The sequence below is a fragment of the Chelonia mydas genome, chromosome 25, assembly GCF_015237465.2.
Source record: "Chelonia mydas isolate rCheMyd1 chromosome 25, rCheMyd1.pri.v2, whole genome shotgun sequence".
Taxonomy (NCBI): domain Eukaryota; kingdom Metazoa; phylum Chordata; order Testudines; family Cheloniidae; genus Chelonia; species Chelonia mydas.
Window position 1 is genome coordinate 284913 of NC_057858.1, and position 23780 is coordinate 308692.

Genomic DNA, 23780 nt, shown 5'->3' on the forward strand with positions numbered 1-23780 from the left:
CCCACACATTACAAACCCAGAAACTTCAAGGCTAAGTTTAGATTTACAAGTAATTCAAACATTTCACAGGCTGGAAATGTACATGTAGGGCACCCACAAAACAGTGACTCTGCACTGGAGTTGAGTTTCAGAATGGTAACCATGTTAGTCTGTATTAGCAAACACAATGAGAAGTCCTTGTGGCACCTTAGAGACTAAGTTTATTTGGGCATAAACTTTCGTGGGCTAAAACCACTTCATCAGATGTATGGAGTGGAAAATACAGGAGCAGGTATAAATACATGAAAAGATGGGAATTGCCTTACCCAATGTGAAGTCAGTCTAAAGAGGCAACTCCCATCTTTTCATGTATTTATACCTGCTCCTGTATTTTCCACTCCATACATCTGATGAAGTGGTTTTAGCCCACAAAAGTTTATGCCAAAATAAATTTGTTAGTCTCTAAGGTGCCACTATGAGGAGTGAGGCATTTGGTGTTTGTGGACCCAGATTATGTGACACTAATTTTTAAGGCCACATTGGGGCAACCCCCAGCTCTGTAGATTGCTCCATTGACATCAATGGGTCTGTGGCAATGACAATCCACACCAGCTGAGGATCTTCCCCACACCATTTTCTCTTGGTCCCTTCTCCTCATGGTGTCATTTCTAGTCCTAGAACTGAGGAGCACAGGGGCAGTCTGAGAGGTGCTGAGTCCATGGAAAGCAGTGGGAACAGACGGCGTGCAGCACCATGAATCATGCAGCTCATGGACATGCAGTCAGTTCCATTGGGTCCCCAATCTAACAAGCCATGACACCCATCAGGTTCCTGGGAAACCCCAGCCAGGGCACAGAAAAATTAACCATTATCCCACCATGAGGTCAGACTGCCAGCACAAGCCATACCGGTATTTCCAAAGTGCAGGAGAAAGAGAGAGAGAGACTCCCTTTTTGGCACAGGCTTCCCCTGACGTCCTCTGAGAACTACAGCATGGTGCTAAATGGAGGGAACAGCTGACTGTGTTCTGTGGGCGGATCTAAAATTATTGCCTGAGCCGTCCATACCAGCCAGTCTAGATGTGGCAATAATTAAGAACTTGGATTCAATGTTGGCTATGTAAAGCCATTGTTTGTCATCCTCCTCAAAGAAATTCCTGCTGTGATGAGTTACATCTGAGCAAAGCCGAAGAGCCTAGTGAGCGCAAAGCCCAAGAGGAAAGCATAAGCCCTGTTGACATCACACAGAGTATACAGAGCCACAAATGGGTCTTTGCCTCACAGACCATTGGTCATGTCCTTCCCAAGCAGCCAAGGGACTGATTTTTTTCTCTTTTTCAGAGTGGTTGTTACCTGGTGAGGCCACTTCAGCACTTCCCTCCCTCCCCAAGATCTGTGTGCCGCCCGATAGCGGGCATTGGGGAAGAACAGAATAAAGGTAAAAAATCAAAAAGATCCAAGCACGGAAAAGCAGCAGCTGCTGCCACTAGAATATACCCCAGCCCTGGCAGCTGAGTCGAGGTTTGCCTTTCCTATCAGATTTGCCCAGGTGGAAGCAAGGGGACAGCATGGGGAGGCTTTGCCAAGGGGAAGAATGCCAGCTCTTTTTGAGAATGTGTTGCAAGCTGCCTGTGAAATTCTTCATCTGGGCATCTGATTCTCCCATGTACCTGGCACTTGTCCCATTGTGCCAGGACCAAGGCTTTCTGAACTGACTTCCTCCCAGCCCAGCAGCTGCACTGTACCCTTGCCCAGGGAACTACTTTCTGCCAATGGCAATGTTTATCCTTTGGGACCCACTGCAAAGCTTGATTGTGGGATCCTCCTTCCCAACACCCAGGAGCAGCCAGCGTTACCCCAGGGGGATCGGTCTTTCACAGGTCTAGTGCTCAGCTGAGTTATTCTTGGTCTTCTTGTGCCTATAGTGCTCCACCCACCCAGTGGGAGTCTGGGTCCAGTTCAGCCAAAGGCTCAGCACCTGCTGCTACTGCTAGTGCTACTGCTACCACTCCTCGCTTAAAGAAAAGGAGGACTTGTGGCACCTTAGAGACTAACCAATTTATTTGAGCATAAACTTTCGTGAGGTACAGCTCACTTCATCCTCGCTTAGTAAGTCGCTTAGTTATTCCGAATGGCACTGAGACCAGGAGGAGAGACAAGGAACAGAACACATGGCATGCCCCTGAGTGAGCCAGAAAGAATACGGGAATAGGAACGATAAAGACTAAAATACCTGGAAACAGCCAGTACTGGAGAGAAATCAGCCTCACTATTCAATGTGACCAGCCAGCAATTTGCCCAGCTGAGTGTGATGGAGATCATTATAATAATTGACCCCAGGGGAGCAGAGAGGGCTGTGCATTCCTTAAGGGAGGATACCCAGAACAGAGGAGTAAGGGAAGAGCCCGGTGACGTCAGGCTGGAAGAGGTCCACAGGGAGGAGGTTAGGTTCCAGCAGGGTGCCCAGTGTTAGGACCTGTAAAAGAACAGGGAGAACTGTGGGGGAAGCCGACAGAGTCCCTTGGGAGGAGCTGGCTGGCAGCCAATGAGAAGCTCTGCGCCAAGGATTAGGGGCTACGGAGCAGAACACTTTAATGGAGCCCGAGGGAGGCAGAAGAATGAGGAGTTAGATATTCGTTTGGATTATAGTTGGACTAGTTGTTAGCGCCCGGAAGGGGCCTGAGCAAGTGATCTGGCTGGAGGGCCAGGCCATGGCAGACTGACAGACAGGCCGCCGGGAGCCAAGGAAGCAGACACCAAGGGAGTTCTACTGGTGAAGTCCCCTGCAACCAGCACGCAGATTGCAAAGGGCACTAGAGCAGTAAGAGCAACCACTTACACCCCCGACACTGCACTGCTGCTTCCCATTCCCCTGGGGAGTGGCCAGGTCCCTGGCTTCCTGGGGTTGATTTCATCAGTCAGGTTTTCTATGCAAAATTTCAGCTCCTCTAGCTCGTCCTAATACTCTTGTGTGCCTGTCATCATGTTTCCCTGAGCTAGGGTGACCAGAACTCCCATTTTTAAAGGGACAGTCCCTCCTGGAGGTGTCCCAACTTTTTCTTAAAAATAGGAGAATTGTCCCGTATTTTCTTTCTCCACCTCATTAGTACTGGTGGATCCTGCTCCTGGCCAGCAGGCTCCTTCCTTCCCCCACTGCCTCGGGCCGGGCTGGTGCTGGCCAGGAGGAGCCGAACCCTGCATGTGTCAAAGCCCCGCACAGCACTGGCACAAGGAAGCCTCTCCGCCCCTCAGCTGAGTGCTGGAGTGGCAGGGGCTGCAGGCTACACAGGAGCCCTGAGGGCAGGGTCTTAGCACCCTCTTCCCACCCACCCTGGCTCCTGCTCCCAGGGAGCACGGGGCTGCTCCGGCCCCTAGGCACCCTCCCCAGCTGAATCACCACACTGGTAAGGTTCGCTGAAGCCCCTGCAGTCAGGTTCTCTGGACCTTGGTGCACAATGCAGCCTTAGGGATTAACCCCTTCCTGCCCATGCTGTAGCTGGGGAACAGATTATATCTGTGGCTAACAGCAGCCTGGAGGTGTTAGCCGCTGCCTTTCGACACTGTGCGGGCAGGAAGGGAGAAGCTGCTTCCAGCCAGGGTGGGAGGAAGGGAAGAGATGAGTTCTGAGACAGGGCCAGGTCACTCATTCCCCCCGTTCCTCCCTTGCAGCTGGAAGTAGCTCCCGTACCTTCCCTAACACACAGTGCTGAAAGGCTGCTGCTGGCCACATTCTGGTGTGAACCCTGGCAGAAATCTGGGGGGGGGCACATGACCCTGCGTGCCCCCTGCCCATGTGTTGCCTTGGGACCATGATGTCAGGTTCCAGGAGAAGCGGGTCTGTCCCGGGGGCCTAGCCAGGCATGGAGAGTAGAGAGTGCCAGCAGGGAGGGTAGGGTAGGTTGGTCCCCCCCATTTGAGAGAGGCGTATGGGAGTGTGTGTGTGTCACCCCCACCCCTGTGTGTGTCGGGGGACGCAGGGGTATGTGTGTGTCACCCCTCTCTGTGTGAACCCTAAAGCCTTAAAAATAAGATAAATAAAAAGAATCCAACTACACAATATTGCTTTTTAATGGGGGCTCAGTCAACTTGATGTTAATTTGAACGTTTGTACTATGTAGTTCTGATTGATTGCCATTGAACTCACTTTAATACGAGTAATTTTACCAGGTATCCGATATTCAGCATAGGGAAATATGGTCACCCTATCCTGAGTTGCTGTCTGCTCTAGGCCTGGTTAGATACAACTAATGGAGGGAATAAAAGTTTGATTCCACTCCTAGGTCTTTATTCTTGCTTTCATTGGATGGAATCCTGCAGTTCTTGCTCCACCCTCGTGCAGGGAACACTCCCACTGGAGTTACAGTCATTGGAGTCTCCCCTGGACCTGCAAGGGCATGTAAGATAGTTGGGTACAGCTTTAAAAGAGAATCGAATACTAGAAATGGGTACAAAATAATAAGGGACAGATAATTCCATTCTGTAATGGTCCGTGCAGTGCAGTGTGCCGTTCCAGTCACCTACCCTGGAGAACATACTTCCACAGTGCCACGGTCACCATAGTACTGAGGGCCAGAAAAGTCCAATCAAGCTACAGTGCGGTCTGGGCAGGCCTGGCTCATCCTCATTGACTGGGTGTTTGTGCATGGCCCTGTACAGTGGGGCCCAGCTTGGTGGGGCTTGGGGGAGCCCCTGCTCTGTAAATGGTACAATACCCACCAAGCTGTATGAAGCACTATGTGAAGGTGCAGTGCTGGGTAAATGTATCAAAGTTGAGAATTGCTTTACTGATGGCAGGAGGGGGTGTTATTAAGTTAAAGCAAACCGCAACAATCCCTTGATTTTTTTTTAATCGTCCAGCCCCAGAGAGCATTTATTTCACCTCCTCAGCACAACCGTCATTCCTCCCCAGTTTGCAGTTAGCTCTCCTGGAGCACAAGTGTCCTTTGAAATGTGAGCATAAAGGAGTGAGTGTTTCTTCTGTCTTTGTTTGCGTACCATTCCCCAGCGCTTATCCTCTTGCTGTCTCGTAACCTTTTGATGCCAGAGAAGGTTTTCTCCTCTGTGCCTGCTCATCCCAGGTAATGGCTGGCAGAACAGAGCGTCCTGGCTGGGCTCCAAGGCAGATTGGCTGCTGACAACATCCACTCTGCCCTGAATGGGCTCCAAGCTCAGCAGCTAAGCGGCTGGTGGTAATGTAGCCTCTGTCTCTGCGGGGCAGAATCAGAAAAAGGAAAAGCTTCGTCTCCCCACATAGCTCTGCTCAGGAGTGCTGAGCCAGTGCAAAGCACTGAAGGCTGGGAGGAGGGAACATTGTGGGAAGCACCTTGAGCAGTTCTGCAGCACCCCTGTGGCTGGGGAGTGCCCATCAGGTTGTCTAGTTGAATGGGCCCTGTCTCCCCATTTCGTACCTAGCTTGAAGCTCACCTGACAAGCCCTGCCTGTTTGACCCTGAGAGGCTGTTTTTCTGGAGACTGTCTAATCCCAACAGACTCCTCTCATTACAAAGGGCTCCAGTGCCCTGGGAACTCACACCCCTCCTTGCCCCATTTCCTGTCCTATAGAATCAGTCTTCCCTTCACTCCCTGCACACCTGGAAGGTCTCCAAGGTTTTCCCATCTTCAGGTTTCATCAGTCCATGAAATGATCCTTAATATCAAACCGCCCTTCACTGGCACTTGCTCCCACTGAGCTATAAACAGTGGGTAGGCCCCAGGGATATGCCAGTTCCCGTCATTTCTCCTGCCTCCTGGTAGGCGTTAGACCCGGCTGTTTTCTCTGGCTGGTCACAGAGCTCGGGTAGGTTCCTCGTGGCGTCACTGAGAAGGGTCACACAGCTCCTCTTCTTCATGAGTAGCTCTCTTCTCAGGCCTGGTTTGTGTCAAGAGTTCCGCTGCTGACTTCCCTGGGCTTGTCTCAAGTTCGGTTTCTGCCTCAGAGCCCCTCTTGTGGGGATCAAGGTTAAATGTCTTTATAGACATTTGCCTTTAACTGCTGCTAGTTTGTCTTCCTCAATGCGCCATTTCCCCATGAGCCTTCAAGTTCCACATCTAGCCCATCAGGTTTTACCCTCTCTCACTGCTGTGGCACATGTGAGCCTGGAATTCCTCACATAGCACTCAAGAGCTGCTGTCCCTTATGGAAACCTGTGTGCACCAAACCAGTTCCTCAGACTTCCACATGCTTTCGTGCATGCTGCTACAAGGTCAGGCTATTTCATCTGGCCATCTCAAACATGTGTCAGTGTCTGCAAGGAACCTCTGGGAACTAGTCCTTTTCTGCAAGCTGAATTCTCTGCTATCCCTTCTCAGGGATGGCAGGATGCAGTGGCAGCCACAGAATGGGCTATGCTGTATATTCATCAGATCTATGTCCTGACCCAAACTTGGCCACCAAAGCTACCTACTGCCGGCAGCTTTCATTTCTACTCCAATGTCTCCTGCATGCAATTCTGTCCACCTGACCTGTGGTTCCATGATCTGCAAACCTGGCGACCCGTCTCCTGGATGCTTTGCTTTACCGTCCAACCTGTTCAACGCACAAACTAGAGCAGAGAGAATTAACCCTTTAATTGCTGGATTTAATAAATAAACCATTCTGCAGCCACAGTATTCGTCCCTCTCTGCAGCATATGCTGCAGAACCTCAGCTTCCAGCGAGGAGATAGGTTCAGAGACAGCGACAGCCTGCAGCGCTATCACTGAAAATAAACGGGGTGTAACTGATGCAGCGACATCTGCCTGAATTTGCAGAGATCCTGAAACAACATTTCTGAGAGTCTGAACTGCCCCGTTCAGCTCAGGCACGGCTCCATGGGTGCTGTTCTGTGACTGAGAAACATGCCTCTTTGCTAAGATGCCTCAGAATTCAGCCTTTTTCAAGTGGAATTAGTCATTTTGTGGGAGCCAAATGCCTGGCATTTGGTTTTCTGTCTCCCTGCTCTGTTGAGCTCTGCCTGCACCTGCTCTGTGGTCTCCATCTTTCCCTGTAAGAGAGAGAGCTCCCGGCACTGTTCTCTGGACTCAGACTGCAGGGTTGGGAAGAGGTGGGCACCCAGCTTGCAGCTAGGAAACAGCGAATGCCAGAAATGTGGCTGGTGAGCAGTCTTGAGAACAGTGTAGCAGCCAAGGGCCATGGGGCCAGGAAGATGGGCAGCTGCCCTCTTCCCCAGCTCACACGGGGAAGGAGGCTCTGAGCTGGGCTGCAGAGAGCAGAATGCAAAACCCATCTTCATAATAATCCCTCAAGAATAATCACTTTCAAGTTTTGCATCGTTGTGTATCTCAGCTCTGAGCCTCAGCTCATGGGGAGGGGGGCATGAAGGGTAGCTTGTGACAACAGAAGAAACCAATGATGCCGCAGGATTTGGTGCTGTTGTCACAGGGCTGTCACAGGGCCCTACCTGCACTTTCACATACCCTGGTCCTGTTGACCTTACATGTCCATTGTGCCCTTTGGCGTCAAGGCAGGTTTGCATGCAGAAGAATGGCAGGGCGAGGGGCTATAAATAAAAGGTGAGTTGTTTCCCTTGGGCTTAATGGGATTGAAAAGTTTCCTTCATTTTTAATGGTGATTCCTGGTTTTCAAAACATTGGGAACAATCCGGGGCATAATTAATTGATCTGCCCCTGTGGAAGTCAAGAGGAAGCTCACGATAGATTCAGAGCAAGCAGGAACAGGCCCCAAGTTTGTAAATGAGAAGTGGAGCAGCATTAGCCCAACGGCTTTCATCCTGAGACCTGGAGTCTCTCTCTTGTCCCCAGACCACATGCTGAGAACATCTTGCTGTTAATGCCGATGAGACCTTATATTTAATCTTTTAAAATAAAAGGACTCTATCATGGAAGAGGAGGCGTGGGGCGTGTGGCAGCTGGCCATGTGTGCCAGTTTCGACACAGAAGAACAATTTTCTAATGACTGTACTTAGCTGGAACTGACTCCTCAGCCATGCCCCAATTTGCTTCCTGAGTGGGCATCTCACATATACAACAGCTTTGAAAAGACAAGAATCTCTGTGCTCCTGGCTCACAGTTACTTAGCCCAGAGCAATGGCATGACAGATCATATGACTATCCCTTAATTTTGAAGCCTTGCAGTGGTTTCTGTATCAAAGGCAAGAACCATGTGCATTAAGATCCTGGGGTCAAATTAGTTATTTATTTTGTACCCAGTCATCTACCTGATGACTAAGGAAAGGACAGTTATTTAAAATGTTCTTTCCAGCTGGAACACTCGGCTGTAATTATGGGGATTCTTCCACTACCTTTTATTTTTTTGGAGCTTTGCTTCAGTGTCCTATCAACTGTCTGTCTTTGCTCCCTGTTCAGGGTAGTTTTATGTAGATCTTTCAAGCAGTCACCCCAAACCAGCTGACAATGTGGCTCTAGAGAAACAGACCCGAAGGCATGGACAGCTGGGGCAGAAGGGCAAGCAGATGTTTATCGCTAAACAGGATCCCATGTTCTGTGTGGAGTGTGAGGACATAGACACAAAGAGCCAAATTTAAAGCAGCAGATAGAGAACTCGTAACCAGGAAGTTCCCACATTTATTAAGCTCCTTCTGGGCCCCTCTGGTAAATCTGGAGGACCAGGAAATCTATAACCATTGCATAGCTCAGTGTCTTTGTAAAAAAAATAAAGCTTAAATTGTAAACCAATGTAGATACACAACAATTCAAAATAAACTTCAACTTCCTTAAAACTATTTAGACAGACATGGTGCGGGAGCTAATATCTTTTATTGGACCAACTTCTGTTGGTGAGAGAGACCAGCTTTGGAGCTACACCGAGCTCTTCCTCCAGCCTGGGACGAGCACTCAGAATGTCACAGCTAAATAGAAGACCTCACAGACAGTTTAGCACAAGGAGTTAGCACATATTGTAAGTAACCATTCGAGATGACGTTGCTCATTAACACCCCTTTAGTCATAGAACAAAAAGGAGGGTCAGTGGGTTACAGATTGCTGTAATAAGTCATAAATCCAGCGTCTTTATTAAGACCCTGATTTTTAGTGTCTAATCAATTCTCATCCTCAAAGGAAACCTGCACACCACTTTCAAAAGACAAGCCTCAGAGCTTAAATTCACAACTAAACATAATGGTCTGAACAGAGATGCTGGATTTATGGCTTTTTCATTACTACTAAACTCCCCTAAAAAGTGGCGATATTCAGATATCTTCTTTAATTTATTTGGGAAAGCAGGCAGAATGTATTGTTAAATATTTTACCTTTACTGAAGACAGTCACAAAGATGATTGTGAAAGGGTTCTGGCTTTGTTAGATGCATAAAGTACGTTTGATGCATATTTTAGACGTCAGCGAAAAGTGGTTTCTGAAAGAGCATGTTTTCACCAGAGAAATGAAGAAGCAGGGGGAGATGTTGAGTGTTTTATAAGTACCCTGCATGCGTTGGCTGAAAACTGTGATTTTGGGACTGCAGAACATGAAAATATCAGAGACAGGCTGTTTATTGAGTTAACAGACAAAAGTTTCTCACAGCAACTACAGTTAAAGACAGACTTAAATCTGCCCACAGCTATACAGAAAGCAAAGCATTGTGAACAGTAGACGAAAAGGCAGGAGGAACTTGAAAAAACCTGAAACTAACTTAGAAGCACAAGTTCTAAACAGACACAGCAGAGTGCTAAAAGTCATTACTCTAAAAGTCCTGAGGCTATGACGGAGTTCCTGGTTAATGACAACTCTTTCGAGACTAAATGCACAAGATGTCAAAAAATTCATAGTCCAGCAGATAGACAGATGTATGTTTACTCAAAGGGGGAGGAGTGATAGACTGTTAAACTGTATTGTGCTGTTTGGCCACTAGATGGTACCTTAAGCTCACAACAACCATTGTTTGCAGTACGTTAAAGGGTCTCATAGCAAACACATCTCTGGTGTATCTCGATATAATGGAAGCTCTGTAGCCAGTCCAAATCCGGCTACTAGTAGCAGCCCTGCAACCTAGTGTGTATAACGGGTACATGAAACCTTGCTAGCATAGACGGCGAGTTATATGGGCCCATGGTGCCCATGCTCCATCAATATTTAGGAACTTGGGCTCCACCAATGTTTGGGCTTACCGCATTTTGCTTCAGGGGGAATACGGGGTCCAGGGCAGCCTGGGGGGTTGCAAGGGAAAGTCATCAACAGAGCCATGGGTGCCAGGTTTGTATAATTTTCGGTGGTGCCCAGAATGTCCATAGGAGAGAGCAGGGCAACCGCCCTGGGTTCCATGCTTTGGGGGGCCAGCTCTGCACTTCAGGAGGATGTGGGGTCCAGGGTGACCTAGGGGGTCAGCAGGGGGCCCGGTGCTGGCAGCAGTGAGTGACCTGGCCCCAGGCCACCCCGCTCCAGTCCTCCCGACATCGCTCGGGGGAGGCGGTGGAAGCCGGAAAGAGGTGGGTGGAGACTTGGGGGAAGGGGTGGAATGGGGGTGGGGAGGGAATGGAGCAGGGTGAGCTGGGGCCGGGTCACTTGCTGCCGCAGGCGCCAGACCCCCCTCTAACCCTCCTGGTCTCCCTGGACCCCGCGTCCCCATGAAGCGCGGTGCCCCCCAAAGCACGGGCCCTGGGGCAGTTGCCCCCGATTCATCCTATGGACGTTTTCGGCATCACATGGACCTCCACATGGAAAGTCAACAGAAGTGAGAACATGACCTAAAAGACTGATTGGGCCCCCTCAAGGGCTTGTGCTTTAGAACGCTGCTCAGGACTATTTAAATACAATTGAAGAGATGAAATTCAAAGTTGATAAATGCAAAGTATTTGGCTCTTGGAGTCACCATGGATAGTTCTCTGAAAAAATCCACTCAATGTGCAGTGGCAGTCAAAAAAGCGAACAGAATGTTAGGGACCGTTAGGAAAGTGATAGATAATGAGACAAAAAGTATAAATCCATGGTACGCCCACACCTTGAGTACTGCATGCAGTTTTGGTCACCCCTATCTCAAAAAATATATTAGAATTGGAAAAGGTATAGAGAATGGCCACAAAAATGACGAGGGGTCTGGAACAGCTTTGTTATGAGGAGAAATTAAAAACACTGGGACTGTTCAGCTTAGAAAAAAGATGACAAAGTGTAGAGGATATGATAGGTCTATACAATCAGGTCAGGTGAGGAGAACGTGAATAAGGACGTGTTATGTACTCCTTTCCATAACACAAGACCCAGGGGTCACCCAATGAAATTAATAGGCATCAGCTTTAAAACAAACCTAAGGAAGTATTCTTCACACAATGCACAGTCTGCCTGTGGAACTCATTGCCAGAGGATATTGTAAAGGCCAAAACTATAACAGTGTTCAAAAAAGAACTAGATAAGTTCATGGCAGATAGGTCCATCAGTAGCTATTAGCCAAGATGGTCAGGGACGATGCCTCATGCTCTCGGTATCCCTAGCCTCTGACTGCTGGAAGCTGGGACTGGATGACAGGGGATGGCCCACTCAATAATTGCCCTGTTCAGGGAATGATCTGACCAAAACATGAACGTAACAAGATGGAACGGAAATTCCACAGCTGAAAACACGAGGGGTTCTTTATAGCAAGCAGTGAACCTCCAAATCCTTGGGAGTGGGGGGTTGGTGCAATGAAGAACCCAAACAGGTGGTTTCTGAGCGGAACCATATTCAATCGCTGAACTATCTAGAAACCTCCCCAGCACTGGTTGCCGTGAACTTTCCGGCCAGTCTGGAAATATTGCATCCAAGAGGAGCTTTTGCTTGATGTTGAAGCCACTCACTTACCATCCATACTGGAACCCAAAGCACATACCAATACAATGTGATGGGTCAAAGGAGTTACCCACAAGTTTGAGTTTGGGGAGAAAATTCAGGCCGCGTTTTGTTGTGTCGAGGGGTCTCCCATCCTAGCTCTCTAATAATCACTGCAACAGCATTGGGAAATGACAGTACTGGCCACTGGTGCCTGGCCAGTGAGGTGACCAGAGTGATCGTTGTCTCAGATCCTGTACGCCTGATCTAGTAAAAAAGCCCTTGACTCATAACCTGACGCATGTTCTGGGGAAGTGATGAGTGCTGGGACCTCATGTGTGATGCTCTTCCTGGCTGGTAACACCTGTGTTGGGCCTCTTGAAATGAACGTATCTGAGCTCTTGCATGTTGTCCCAACATGCCCACTCCTTTTTTCAAATATCTAGGTCACCTGTAGAGTTGTTTTGAAAGCATGGACCAAACGGACCTAGCTCTAAAGCCAACGGCAGACATACAGAGGGTGAGATTGGCGGCACACAGCACCTGCTGCTGTAAGGTAACCATCGCGACTGCACTCGTGGGTGGCTCTCTTCTCCTTTCCCTGGGCATTATAATGGGTAAGTTTGCAGTTGGATCCGCTCTTACTGTTTATAAGCTACAAAGGAAAAACTGTCTATGAACAACAGGCTGGGCAGTCAGTCCAAGTGTCCCAGGCCAATTCTCCTATGGCAGGCGAACCTCAAAAGACAGGACGTTTGGGTTCAGCTCAGGAGTTAGATGCTTTTCCAGACATTCATTGAACTCATGAGATCTGGATGGGAGAGAGCTTTCCGTTTCTCAACAGCAAAGCAAAGCACTTGTAAGCTCCTGCTCAGTCCTCTCTGGCCAAGGATGGCTGCCACCACAGGAGCACAAGGAGAGGTAGAAGAAAAAGCAGGGAGATCGGGGAAGTCTTCTGGTGAGGACACCAAACAGTGATGCCCTTCCCCTCCCCTCTGTGAGGGGGTATGGCCTCCTCTCACTTTATGTATCCTTTCAATCTCTCATCTCTACCTTCAAGGTTCTGCACAACACCACCACGACTCTGTCTCACTCTCTTTTCCTCCTATTCTTTCTCCCGTCGTCTAGGGTGGCCTCTCCCAAGATGGTCCTTTGGTTCTCCTCTCCCTCTGCCCTTTACACACCCTCTTCGACATGCCGTCCCTTGAGCCTGGGACTCCCTCCCTCTGCTCCTTTGCCAGCTGACCCCTTCTAGCCCACCTCTGCATTCAAATGCTGCCACAAAGCCACATCCTCTGCATGGCCTTTCGATGCTAATTCCCAAGACTGGAGTTGTGGATGAGCTCACTGCAATGCTCTCGCATACAGTAGGGCTTGATCACCCAACAAAGTTCTGTGCTCAGTGAGCATGTCCCAGGGCTGCAGCTGTGGGATGGTTTGCTGTATTCCGACCAGCTGTGACCCTGGGACTGTGCGCAAGATTGTTGCAGGGCTCCAGACTCCACTATTTCCTGCCCCTAAAGGAAACGAAAAGCAGCTCTAGGGCGATGAAAATAAAATCTTAATGGCTACTTCTTGGTTTCTTTTTCTGCTTTCTGCTTATCCCAATAGCAATATGTTTATTCCAATCGCTAAGCGCAGTCCAGTTGGCTGAAACCCTGTTGCATGATTATAGCTGGGATTACCAAGAGTCTCCGCTAATGTTTTGCTGCCTTGAACACTGAGAGCTCCTCCAGCACTAATAAAACTCCACACTTTCGACATTCAAATTAGATAAAGAGTCAAGGCAAAAATCTCTTCTTATATACACATGGGGAATCCCATCTCTGTCATTTTGCTCTTCCAGTCTGCACAGAGCTTCCAGGATGCTAAAGGGAGATCAGGGGAGATGCGTAAGGAAGCACAAAATCAAAGAGGCACCAGGAAGATGGGAGGCGGATAATCTTGTTTTTAAAATGGGTGATTTCCAAAGTCTAGAAGCTGGTCCAGACCCCTAGACGTTGTCAGCTTCCAAGTCCCCTTTGCTTGTCTCCCTTGTGGAACTCTTGCCCTCTGTCTGCAGCTTATTGCTCTGCACAAGAGCTCAGCTTTGAGCACACCGTGGAAGTGAGAGGAATTGCATATGACAGCAGTCTAAAAAGGGAGAACTCGGACTACTACAGGACTTTGACCCCCGCTCTGCAAAGGCTGGTGAGTTGGATTCTTCCATGGGTAACCAGAACCTTCCAATGGTCTAAGCACTCAGCTTGCAGTGAAAGTCCCAGATGCCTGTGCATTGCATGGCTGTGGCCCCATCTCAGCAGGAAGCAGCCCCTGGAAGGGGAGGCTGGGACTCTCTCATCGCACAGCACTGGCTCCTGTGGTTGTTTAAAGAGACACCTGGAGTTCCAAAGACAGCCCCCCTCCTGATGCAGTGCCATGACATGGGGTCATGGGAATATTAGAAGTAAAAGAAAAATGGTGCAAGGAGTGAGGTGTTCCTCTGATATTGGCCAGGGGTCCAAGAGAGCCCCCTGCCACGAGAATCTGTCTGAGGTGACCCAATGAGTGATAGTGGCTCCTTCTTCTACTACCATGGAGCCGGCTCCCCCAAGGGCCTCTCCAGCTTCCTCTTCCTTCCAGCAGCCTGTGTCCCTTCTCAGGGATGGGGAGAGACACTGCCCATGGATGGGCCATGCTGGAAGGCAAGCGAGACACTGGGACCAGCAGCTGCAGTGGGGATCTCTCTTCAGGGAAACATTTCTGGTGGCACCCGTGGCTGGTTCCACTTATCGTATGCAGCACAGTCTGGTTTTCAAATGGAAAAACAGCTTTGTGAAAGCACGTCTCTGGAGCTAGCTGGCAAGGAGGTTAAATTGCCCAGGGCATGGGGGACAGCGGACTCAGAGCTCAGAATCACTTCTCAGACACAGCTCCCCAAGGTTCTGCCGCCTTGGTCTCTTCTCCCCAGGGCTTTTTGCTTAAAGAAAATCTGAGCCAGTGTTTGCCGGCCTCACTCTTCTTTGCCTTGTAGTTTCTAGCCAGCTTCCAAGGCTCTTCACTGGAAGGGAGCTGTGTTGGCTGTGCTGTCCTGGAGTACAGGTGAGTGTGTGCTGCTCTGTGGCTCCCTGCAGCCAGCCATGGAGACTGCGGCTCCATGAGTCTGGCCTGCATTCACTTCTGGTCGCTCTCTTTTGGCGGGGGAAATGATTTATTTATTTTTTGTCAAAATGTGGCCTTTTGCCAACTCTGGGATTCTTTTTTCTTCAAAAAATGTTGAGTATTTTTAATCCTTATAAAAATGTGATTAAAATGGTTGTCATGATTTTTTTTGACAAAAACTTAATTTTTTGGTCAAACAAAATATATGGTTAATTTTGTAGCTCAGATTTTCAATAACATTTTTGATAAAAATTGTAATTATCATATTTTTTCATTAATCTTTGTAAAGCAAGTGACAGGCCCGTTCTGAACCCTCCAGACCAGAGACAGTGTGGAAACCCCGACGTTTTATTACTGAGCAAATAGGTTGGCATCTACCCACAGGCTCCCATGGGAGCTCTGTGGTGTTGGGCCAAGGGCGGGTGGAGGGAGGACAGGCCTGTGATCACAGCTCATCCTTGTACTATCGTGAGGAAATGTGCTCAGTGAGTCTTTTCGTCCAGCAGGAATGGGAACTCCAGTGTGATTGTCCATTTCCGGCTGCAATTCAGCCCTCAGGCTTCCTGGTCTTTAAGCGCCAGTGTGGAGGAAGAGGCCCTCAGACATGGGTTGGCTGCAGCACTGAGGAAGGAGGGCATCCCGCTGGCCAGCTATGGGATCATCTCCTCGGCCTTACTCATAGGTAAGCATCTCCTGTCCCTGCCAAGAGGCACGAAAGGTTCCCTCCTCAGGCAGGGCCTGTCGCCAGAGAGAAGTAACCTGAGCAGAGGCTGATAACAGGCAAGGGCTGCACTTAGCAAAGCCACAAACAATCACCTCAGCTTTAGCTTTATCTCAATTTGGTTTTTAAAGCCCAATTCAATCTCCCTGCCCAATGGCCATTGTGATATAGCATGGCCAGAAGGCAGCAGGAGAGTGATCTAGGAGAGATTTGTAAGTCCCAGGATGAGGAGAAGCCTTATTCCCTGTAGAGGGAAGAACGGTTTCTATAGATTAATTAAAAGCACCTGAAGCCAATTACAGCACCTGAAGCCTGTCACCTGATAGAAACCCCCTGCTTCAATCAGACAAGGGAAGGAGTTGGAGCAGAGAGCAGTTTGGAGGAGTTGGAGCAGAGGAGAGTTTGGAGAAGTGCTGTGGCTGGGTGCTGTGGCCTAGGTGCAGAGAGTGAAGTAGCCCAGGGGAAGGAACCACTAGTTCAAGTGTTTTACCACTATCCCTTGGGCCCCTGGGCTGGGATCCGGAGTAGAGGGCAAGCCTGGGTCCCTCCCTCTCCACTACCCTTCTCTGCGTTACTACTGGGACAGTAGAAACCCGAGCTCAGGGGCAGGAAACTGTGTCCCGAACCCCACCCAAGAAGAGGAAGCGCGGGACCCATCATAATTGTACTGGCAATTTGCCACACCGTATACAAATGCATCAGACACAGAACAGGGAGACGCTAGCGCTGGTAGGCTCCAAAGGATTGACTAGCAAGCATCGGAGCCAGGTTTGTATAATTTTTGGTGGTGCCCAGAATGTCCATAGGACGAATCGGGGGCAACCGCCTCAGGGCCCGTGTTTTGGGGGGCACCTCGCTTCATGAGGATGCGGGGTCCAGGGAGACCTGGAGGGTTAGCGGGGGGTCTGGCGCCTGCGGCAGCAAGTGACCCGGCCCAGCTCACCCTGCTCCATTCCCTCCCCACTCCCATTCCACCCCTTCCCCCAAGTCTCCACCCACCTCTTTCCGGCTTCCACCGCCTCCCCCGAGCGATGTCGGGAGGACTGGAGCGGGGTGGTCTGGGGCCAGGTCACTCACTGCTGCCAGCACCGGGCCCCCTAATGACCCCCGAGGCCACCCTGGACCCCACATCCTCCTGAAGTGCAGAGCCGCCCCCCCAAAGCATGGGACCCGGGGTGGCTGCCCCGGTCTCTCCTGTGGACATTCTGGGCACCACCAAAAATTATACAAACCTGGGGTTGGACTAGATGACCTCCTGAGGTCCCTTCCAACACAGATATTCTTTGATTCTATGACAGGTTGCTGGGCTACATCTCGCACGTCAGGCTTCTGTACCAGATATCGACTGGCTACAGAGCTTCCATGAAATACTGATACACCTGAGTTGTTTGATCCCTTAATATATTGTCAACAATGGCTGTTGTGAGTTTAAATAAATGATGTTAGAGCGAGTACCACCTAGTGGCCAAAAAGTATACTATAGTATAGCAAGTATAACATGCTTTCCCCTGTGTAATAGTATGTCTCCCAGCTGGGGGTTGGCTGCAGGTGACCTCCAGCCTCCTAGAAAGATTTCTAGAAAAGATTCCTTTCAGTATTTTCACTGCTCCTCTGCTGCTTCCCACGCTGGCCTGGGGGTGTCTGAAGAGGAAAATATGGGGCGTGCTGGAGCACACCTGGCTGTGCTCAGTGAGACCATCTCCAGTTACTGTCAGAGCTGGAAGCCCCTCTCACCAGGCTCAGGGCTGAGAGGTGTTAGTTTTTGGCTGTCACTGACTGGAAAAATAGCCATGGAGAGTCACTGGACTCGCCCTAAGATGTCAGAGTTCCTCATCGCTGCCCTGGTGAGCTGGTGACCCACTGGTCAATGTCTGTTGTGAGCCCCCCGTGTCTGATCCACAGAGGACAAAAGTCTGTTAGAGCTGCCAGCTGCAGACCCTGGTTCTTTAGCTCAATCCATGGAGGCTCAGGCATTCAGAGCTGGAAGGCCCAGGTGGCCAGGATGGTGGATGCTACACTTGTGAGAACTGAAAGGATGAGCATCTCAATATTACATCCCAGCATCTTTTGCCAGTCGCCAACCCCATTCTGAAAGATACCTGGACCTGTGACCCTAGAATTACTGCATCCTCTCACCCTCCCCATCTCTCCATTGTGTTACAGGGCCAAGTGGGGAGTTTCTGTACGGAATCGGATTAAAATCAGGTAGGGGTTCTCCCTGAATCAGTGCCTTGCCTGCTCATACCCAGAAGCCTGCATCCTCCAAAGGAGTAGAACCCTCCCAGGGTTAGCCCATGCCAGCTGGATCACCCAGGAGGATCCAGCCATGCTCACAGTGAGGGCTAGCAGAGCCACCCCCTGCTCCCTTCTGCTCTGGAGGTTGGAGCTCTGAAGACGACGCTGTAGCTTTGTTCTAAATTCGTAACATGCCTTGACCTACCGCATATGTACTATGCATGGACATAACTCATGTCCATGCATAGTACAGCAGTGCCTCCCCTTTCCTCTGGTCCCTGAGCCAGGGGATCCCAGGTCCTGTTACAGAGATGGATCTGACTGTGATGTTCCAGTCAGGTCTGGGTCTGAAGTCTGAACTTTCCCAGAGGATGGGGTGGCTCCGGGGTATTGGCACAGACCCAGGCCTGATTGACCTACCAAAATGCACCTGCAATCACAACAGGCTGATAATGGGCAAAGGGCAGCCCTGGTGTAACAACTGCTCCTTTCAGCCCCAGTGGGGTTCACACCTGCTTGTGTTGGTACAATGTCTCCTGTGGATACTGGGGAAGAGGTTGGGGATGGACGTTTTATGTAGTTAACATTAGCAACGCGGAAGGACTGGGAGGCCAGTTTGCTCAAAGACACTTTCTCTCTTTTCTCCATGAGGGTCCAGTCCTGGACTTTCTCATCATCCATTTGGGGATGCGCCCAGCCTCTGACACCAGCTCCAGACTTTGTTCTCTGCAGAACAAACTTAGAATGAGTCCGGCACCAGGGGATGGTTCCCTGCACGGGGAGGCTCTGGATCAGCAGGCCCCTTTCTGGTCGGGAGCTCTGGAAGACTGTAGAGTGTGAAGGGGCCAGGTTAACCACCACCTTCCTGTTCCTTCAGGCAGTTGCCCTGGAAATGTATTTACTTGTCAGAACAGCCAGTGTGTTTGGAAAGAGAATCCTGAGTGTGACGGCCGAGTCGACTGCTCCGACGGCTCTGACGAGGCAGGCTGCGGTAGGTCTCTCGAACTGGGGTTGTATCTGCTGGGGGCACACATGGCCAGTGGGACATGTGTTTGGGAGGCTGATAGTGGACCAGCATGCCTGGGGAGATATGGACTTGCTGTCTAATTAAGAGGACTTACTAACTGTTCCTCCTTGGAGGAAGCTGCTTTGAAGCAGTTGATGAGTGGATCGTTTGTAGCCTAGTACTGTCTGAAGGTGCTAAGGGCAGAGGCCTGGCAGGCCAAGGGCAGTTGCAGGCAGAGCACAAGGAGAATCCATGCCCCACTGTTGTCTTTCACCAACATTCATATAGATGGCCCAGCTCCCTGTGTCCCCAGCACAAACACCACCTGGCCCACTAGCATTTTGGGCCTTTGTTGGCAGTGTCAGCAGGGAGCCATGGAGCGTGAATGCACCTCTTAGCCCAGAGGTGGCGCCTGCAGGAAGGGCTGATGCACTCTGGCAGGCAGTGTTACAGGATACAGTACTCACGCTATCTCTACTCTAGGGCTTGTTAACCAAGTCCATCTCCAGAGGTCACCCAGCGTCCTTCACTGGGGCTGACGGTCATTACAAACACAATGACTCACTAATTACGGCAGCAAGTTCACAGCTAGTGATTCATTCAGAGAATTCTGCAAAAGTAAAAAGAACGCAGGTAGAAGTCCAGCAGCAGAGTGGGGTTATCCAGTTTATGTACAATTACCTGCCTTGCGTGTGTGTGCACTTAGTGCAAGGAGCTTCTGACCTCAGAGACACAGTACAGGCTCTTGAGGCCAGAGTGGCTGAACTGGAGGAGCTAAGGGAGACTTTCAGGACACAGCAGAGTTGGGCCCACCCCCAGTCTGGCAACCTCTGTGCTGTTGAGGAGTGAGAAAGTCTTGCGGAAGAAGAATATCAGCTTCAGACAGAGGGAAACAATCCCATAGTTTCAGCCCCCAACTAAAACCCCTCCAACGCATTATTAAGGATCTACAACCTATCCTGAAGGATGACCCAACACTCTCACAAATCTTGGGAGACAGGCCAGTCCTTGCCTACAGACAGCCCCCCAACCTGAAGCAAATACTCACCAACAACCACATACCACACAACAGAACCACTAACCCAGGAACCTATCCTTGCAACAAAGCCCGTTGCCAACTGTGTCCACATATCTACTCAGGGGACACCATCACAGGGCCTAATAACATCAGCCACACTATCAGAGGCTCGTTCACCTGCACATCCACCAATGTGATATATGCCATCATGTGCCAGCAATGCCCCTCTGCCATGTACATTGGTCAAACTGGACAGTCTCAACGTAAAAGAATAAATGGACACAAATCAGATGTCAAGAATTATAACATTCATAAACCAGTCGGAGAACACTTCAATCTCTCTGGTCACGCAATCACAGACATGAAGGTCGCTATCTTACAACAAAAAAACTTCAAATCCAGACTCCAGCGAGAAACTGCTGAATTGGAATTCATTTGCAAATTGGATACTATTAATTTAGGCTTAAATAGAGACTGAGAGTGGCTAAGTCATTATGCAAGGTAACCTATTTCCCCTTGTTTTTTCCTACCCCCCCCCCCAGACGTTCTGGTTAAACTTGGATTTATGCTGGAAATGGCCCACCTTGATTTTCATGCACATAGTATGGAGAGTGGTCACTTTGGATAGGCTATTACCAGCAGGAGAGTGAGTTTGTGGGGGTGGGGGGGGTAGAGGATGAGAAAACCTGGATTTCTGCTGGAAATGGCCCAACTTGATGATCACTTTAGATAAGCTATTACCAGCAGGAGAGTGGGGTGGGAGGAGGTATTGTTTCATGGTCTCTGTGTATATAATGTCTTCTGCAGTTTCCACTGAATGCATCCGATGAAGTGAGCTGTACCTCACGAAAGCTCATGCTCAAATAAATTGGTTAGTCTCTAAGGTGCCACAACTACTCCTTTTCTTTTTGCGAATACAGACTAACATGGCTGTTACTCTGAATCCCATAGTTGGGACCCTCCTTCCTGATGATGTTGTGGTATCCTCTCGCACTGAGGACACCCCTCTGGCGAACCCCAGTTACTAGGAAGAGCCAGGTAATAGCAATGTGAGATTCAGTTGTTAGAAAAATAGATAGCTGGTTTTGCGATGACTAGGAGAACTACAGGGCGAATTGTCTGCTGGGTATGAAGTTTGTGGAGCTCATGAGACATCCAGACAGACTTATGTGCCGTACTGGGGAGACGCCGACATACGGAAAGGCAGGAGAGCAGTCCTGAAGGACAATATTAGACCGCTAGATAAGAGATTTAAGTTCAGGACCTCCATGGTAGCATTCTCTAAATGCTTCCAGTTCCACACACAGCTCCAGTTAGACAGGCAGAACTGCAGAGTCTCATGGATGAGATGATGGTGTTGTGAAGAGGGATTTAGGTTTATTGGGAACTGGAGAACCTTTGTTGAAAGGAGGAATCTTTACAGGAAGGATGGGCTCCACCTAAACCAAAACAGAACCAGATTGCTGGCATGTAAAATTAAAATGGTTGTAGAGGACTTTTTGAACTAAGGGTGAGGAAACCCAACAAGTGCTGAGCCGCACACGGCTCAGGAGGTGCCATCCTTTGGGAACGAGTTAAAAGGGGGACTCTGTGTCATGGGATCCCTGGGGGACAGCCTGCGACTGTGGGACTACTGTGCCCCCTTATCTTTCCAGCCTGAGCTGTCTCACAAGTTTTGCTAGTGACAAGAAGCAAACCTTTCCAAGATGCTCTTATCACTCAGCACAACAGCATGTGGAGACGCACACCCAGCTAGATTGCATGAATGCTCCCAGAGCCACTCACAAATCACACAGAGAAAGGCACCAGACAAATCCCCTCAGCTCCCAGCCTTGTACCTCAGGAATATACTGCCTTGCACTGCTCAAGATGAGCAGTGAAAATGTATTAATTGGTTCACCACTTCATCAATGGAAAGTGGATATACATCAGCCTTTGTAAACCTGAGCAAGCACCCTTACCAAACACTTCAGGCAAACTCACTGGTAAAGATAAGCAGTTAAACAAATGTATTGACTACAAAAGGTATATTTTAAGTGATTATAAGTGATAGGCAAAAAGTCAGTTACCAAAATAAAATATTAGCACGTAGTCTAAACTCTAAACCCTGTTAGACTGGGCAACATCTAGATTAAGGAGTTTTTTCACCTCACTGGATATTGCAGTCCTTAATATACAAGTTTGTCCCTTAAACCTGGGCCAGTCTCCTCTGAGTGCCTTTGTTGCTTGGGTACGAAAAAAGGCCAAGCATAGGGCCCCTGTGTTCTGTTTAATATCCTCAGTCCCATGTGCTTGGAGAACACAAGAGACTAACAAATTTATTTGAGCATAAGCTTTCCTGAGCTACAGCTCACTTCATCGGATGCATTCAGTGAAAAATACAGTGGGGAGATTTATATACATAGAGAACATGAAATAATGGGTCTTACCATACAAACTGTAATGAGAGTGATCACTTAAGGTGAGATATTACAAGCAGGCGAGCTGGGGGGAACCTTTTGTAGTGATAATCAAGGTGGGCCATTTCCAGCAGCTGACAAGAACGTCTGAGGAACGGTGTGGGAGGTGGAAATAAAAATGGGAAAATAGTTTTACATTGTATAATGACCCATCCACTCCCAGTCTCTATTCAAGCCTGTTTTTGAAGTTTTTTTGTTGAAGAATTGCAACTTTTAGGTCTGCAATCGAGTGACCAAAGAGATTGAAGTATTCTCCGACTGGTTTATGAATGTTATAATTCTTGACGTCTGATTTGTGTCCATTAATTTTTTTATGTAGCAACTGTCCAGTTTGACCAATGTACATGGCAGAGGGGCATTGCTGGCACATGATGGCATATATCACATTGGTGGATGTGCAGGTGAACGAGCCTCTGATAGTGTGGCTGATGTGATTAGGCCCTGTGATGGTGTCCCCTGAATAGATATGTGGGCACAGTTGGCAACGGGCTTTGTTGCAAGGATAGGTTCCTGGGTTAGTGGTTCTGTTGTGTGGTATGTGGTTGTTGGTGAGTATTTGCTTCAGGTTGGGGGCTGTCTGTAGGCAAGGACTGGCCTGTCTCCCAGGATCTGTGAGAGTGATGGGTCGTCCTTCAGGATAGTAGATCCTTGATAACGCGTTGGAGAGGTTTTAGTTGGGGGCTGAAGGTGACGGCTAGTGGCGTTCTGTTATTTTCTTTGTTGGGCCTGTCCTGTAGTAGGTGACTTCTGGGTACTCTTCTGGCTCTGTCAATCTGTTTCTTCACTTCAGCAGGTGGGTATTGTAATTGTAAGAACGCTTGATAGAGATCTTGTAGGTGTTTGTCTCTGTCTGAGGGGTTGGAGCAAATGCGGTTGTATCGTAGAGCTTGGCTGTAGACAATGGATCGTGTGGTGTGGTCTAGATGAAAGCTGGAGGCATGTAGGTAGACATAGCGGTCAGTAGGTTTCTGGTATAGGGTGGTGTTTATGTGACCATCGCTTATTAGCACCGTAGTGTCCAGGAAGTGGATCTCTTGTGTGGACTGGTCCAGGCTGAGGTTGATGGTGGGATGGAAATTGTTGAAATCGTGGTGGAATTCCTCAAGGGCTTCTTTTCCATGGGTCCAGATGATGAAGATGTCATCAATGTAGCGCAAGTAGAGTAGGGGCATTAGGGGACGAGAACTGAGGAAGCGTTGTTCTAAGTCCGCCATAAAAATGTTGGCATACTGTGGGCTATGCGGCTACCCATAGCAGTGCTGCTGATTTGAAGGCATACATTGTCCCCAAATATGAAATAGTTATGGGTGAGGACAAAGTCACAAAGTTCAGCCACCAGGTTTGACGTGACGTTATCGGGGATACTGTTCCTGATGGCTTGTAGTAAGAGAGTGCTCCTTACACGCGTGAGATATGGATCTATGGCTACACCATAAGATGTCTTCTCCTTGCTGGATTCAGAGTCGGCTCCTCCATCAGGTCCCTTCAGCTACAGGGAACTCATGTCCCTGC

General features: G+C 49.2%; 1 protein-coding gene across 1 annotated transcript in view; it reads left to right on the forward strand.

The window, feature by feature from the left end:
- TMPRSS9 (transmembrane serine protease 9) overlaps positions 1-23780 on the forward strand; it is a 73864-nt gene that overhangs the window by 20607 nt on the left and 29477 nt on the right. The window contains exons 2-7 of the mRNA XM_043535950.1: positions 12135-12305; positions 13751-13878; positions 14702-14769; positions 15336-15547; positions 18083-18124; positions 18663-18776. Coding sequence (XP_043391885.1) covers positions 12161-12305; positions 13751-13878; positions 14702-14769; positions 15336-15547; positions 18083-18124; positions 18663-18776 — 709 coding nt within the window. The 5' untranslated portion in view covers positions 12135-12160. The remainder of the gene's footprint in view (positions 1-12134; positions 12306-13750; positions 13879-14701; positions 14770-15335; positions 15548-18082; positions 18125-18662; positions 18777-23780) is intronic.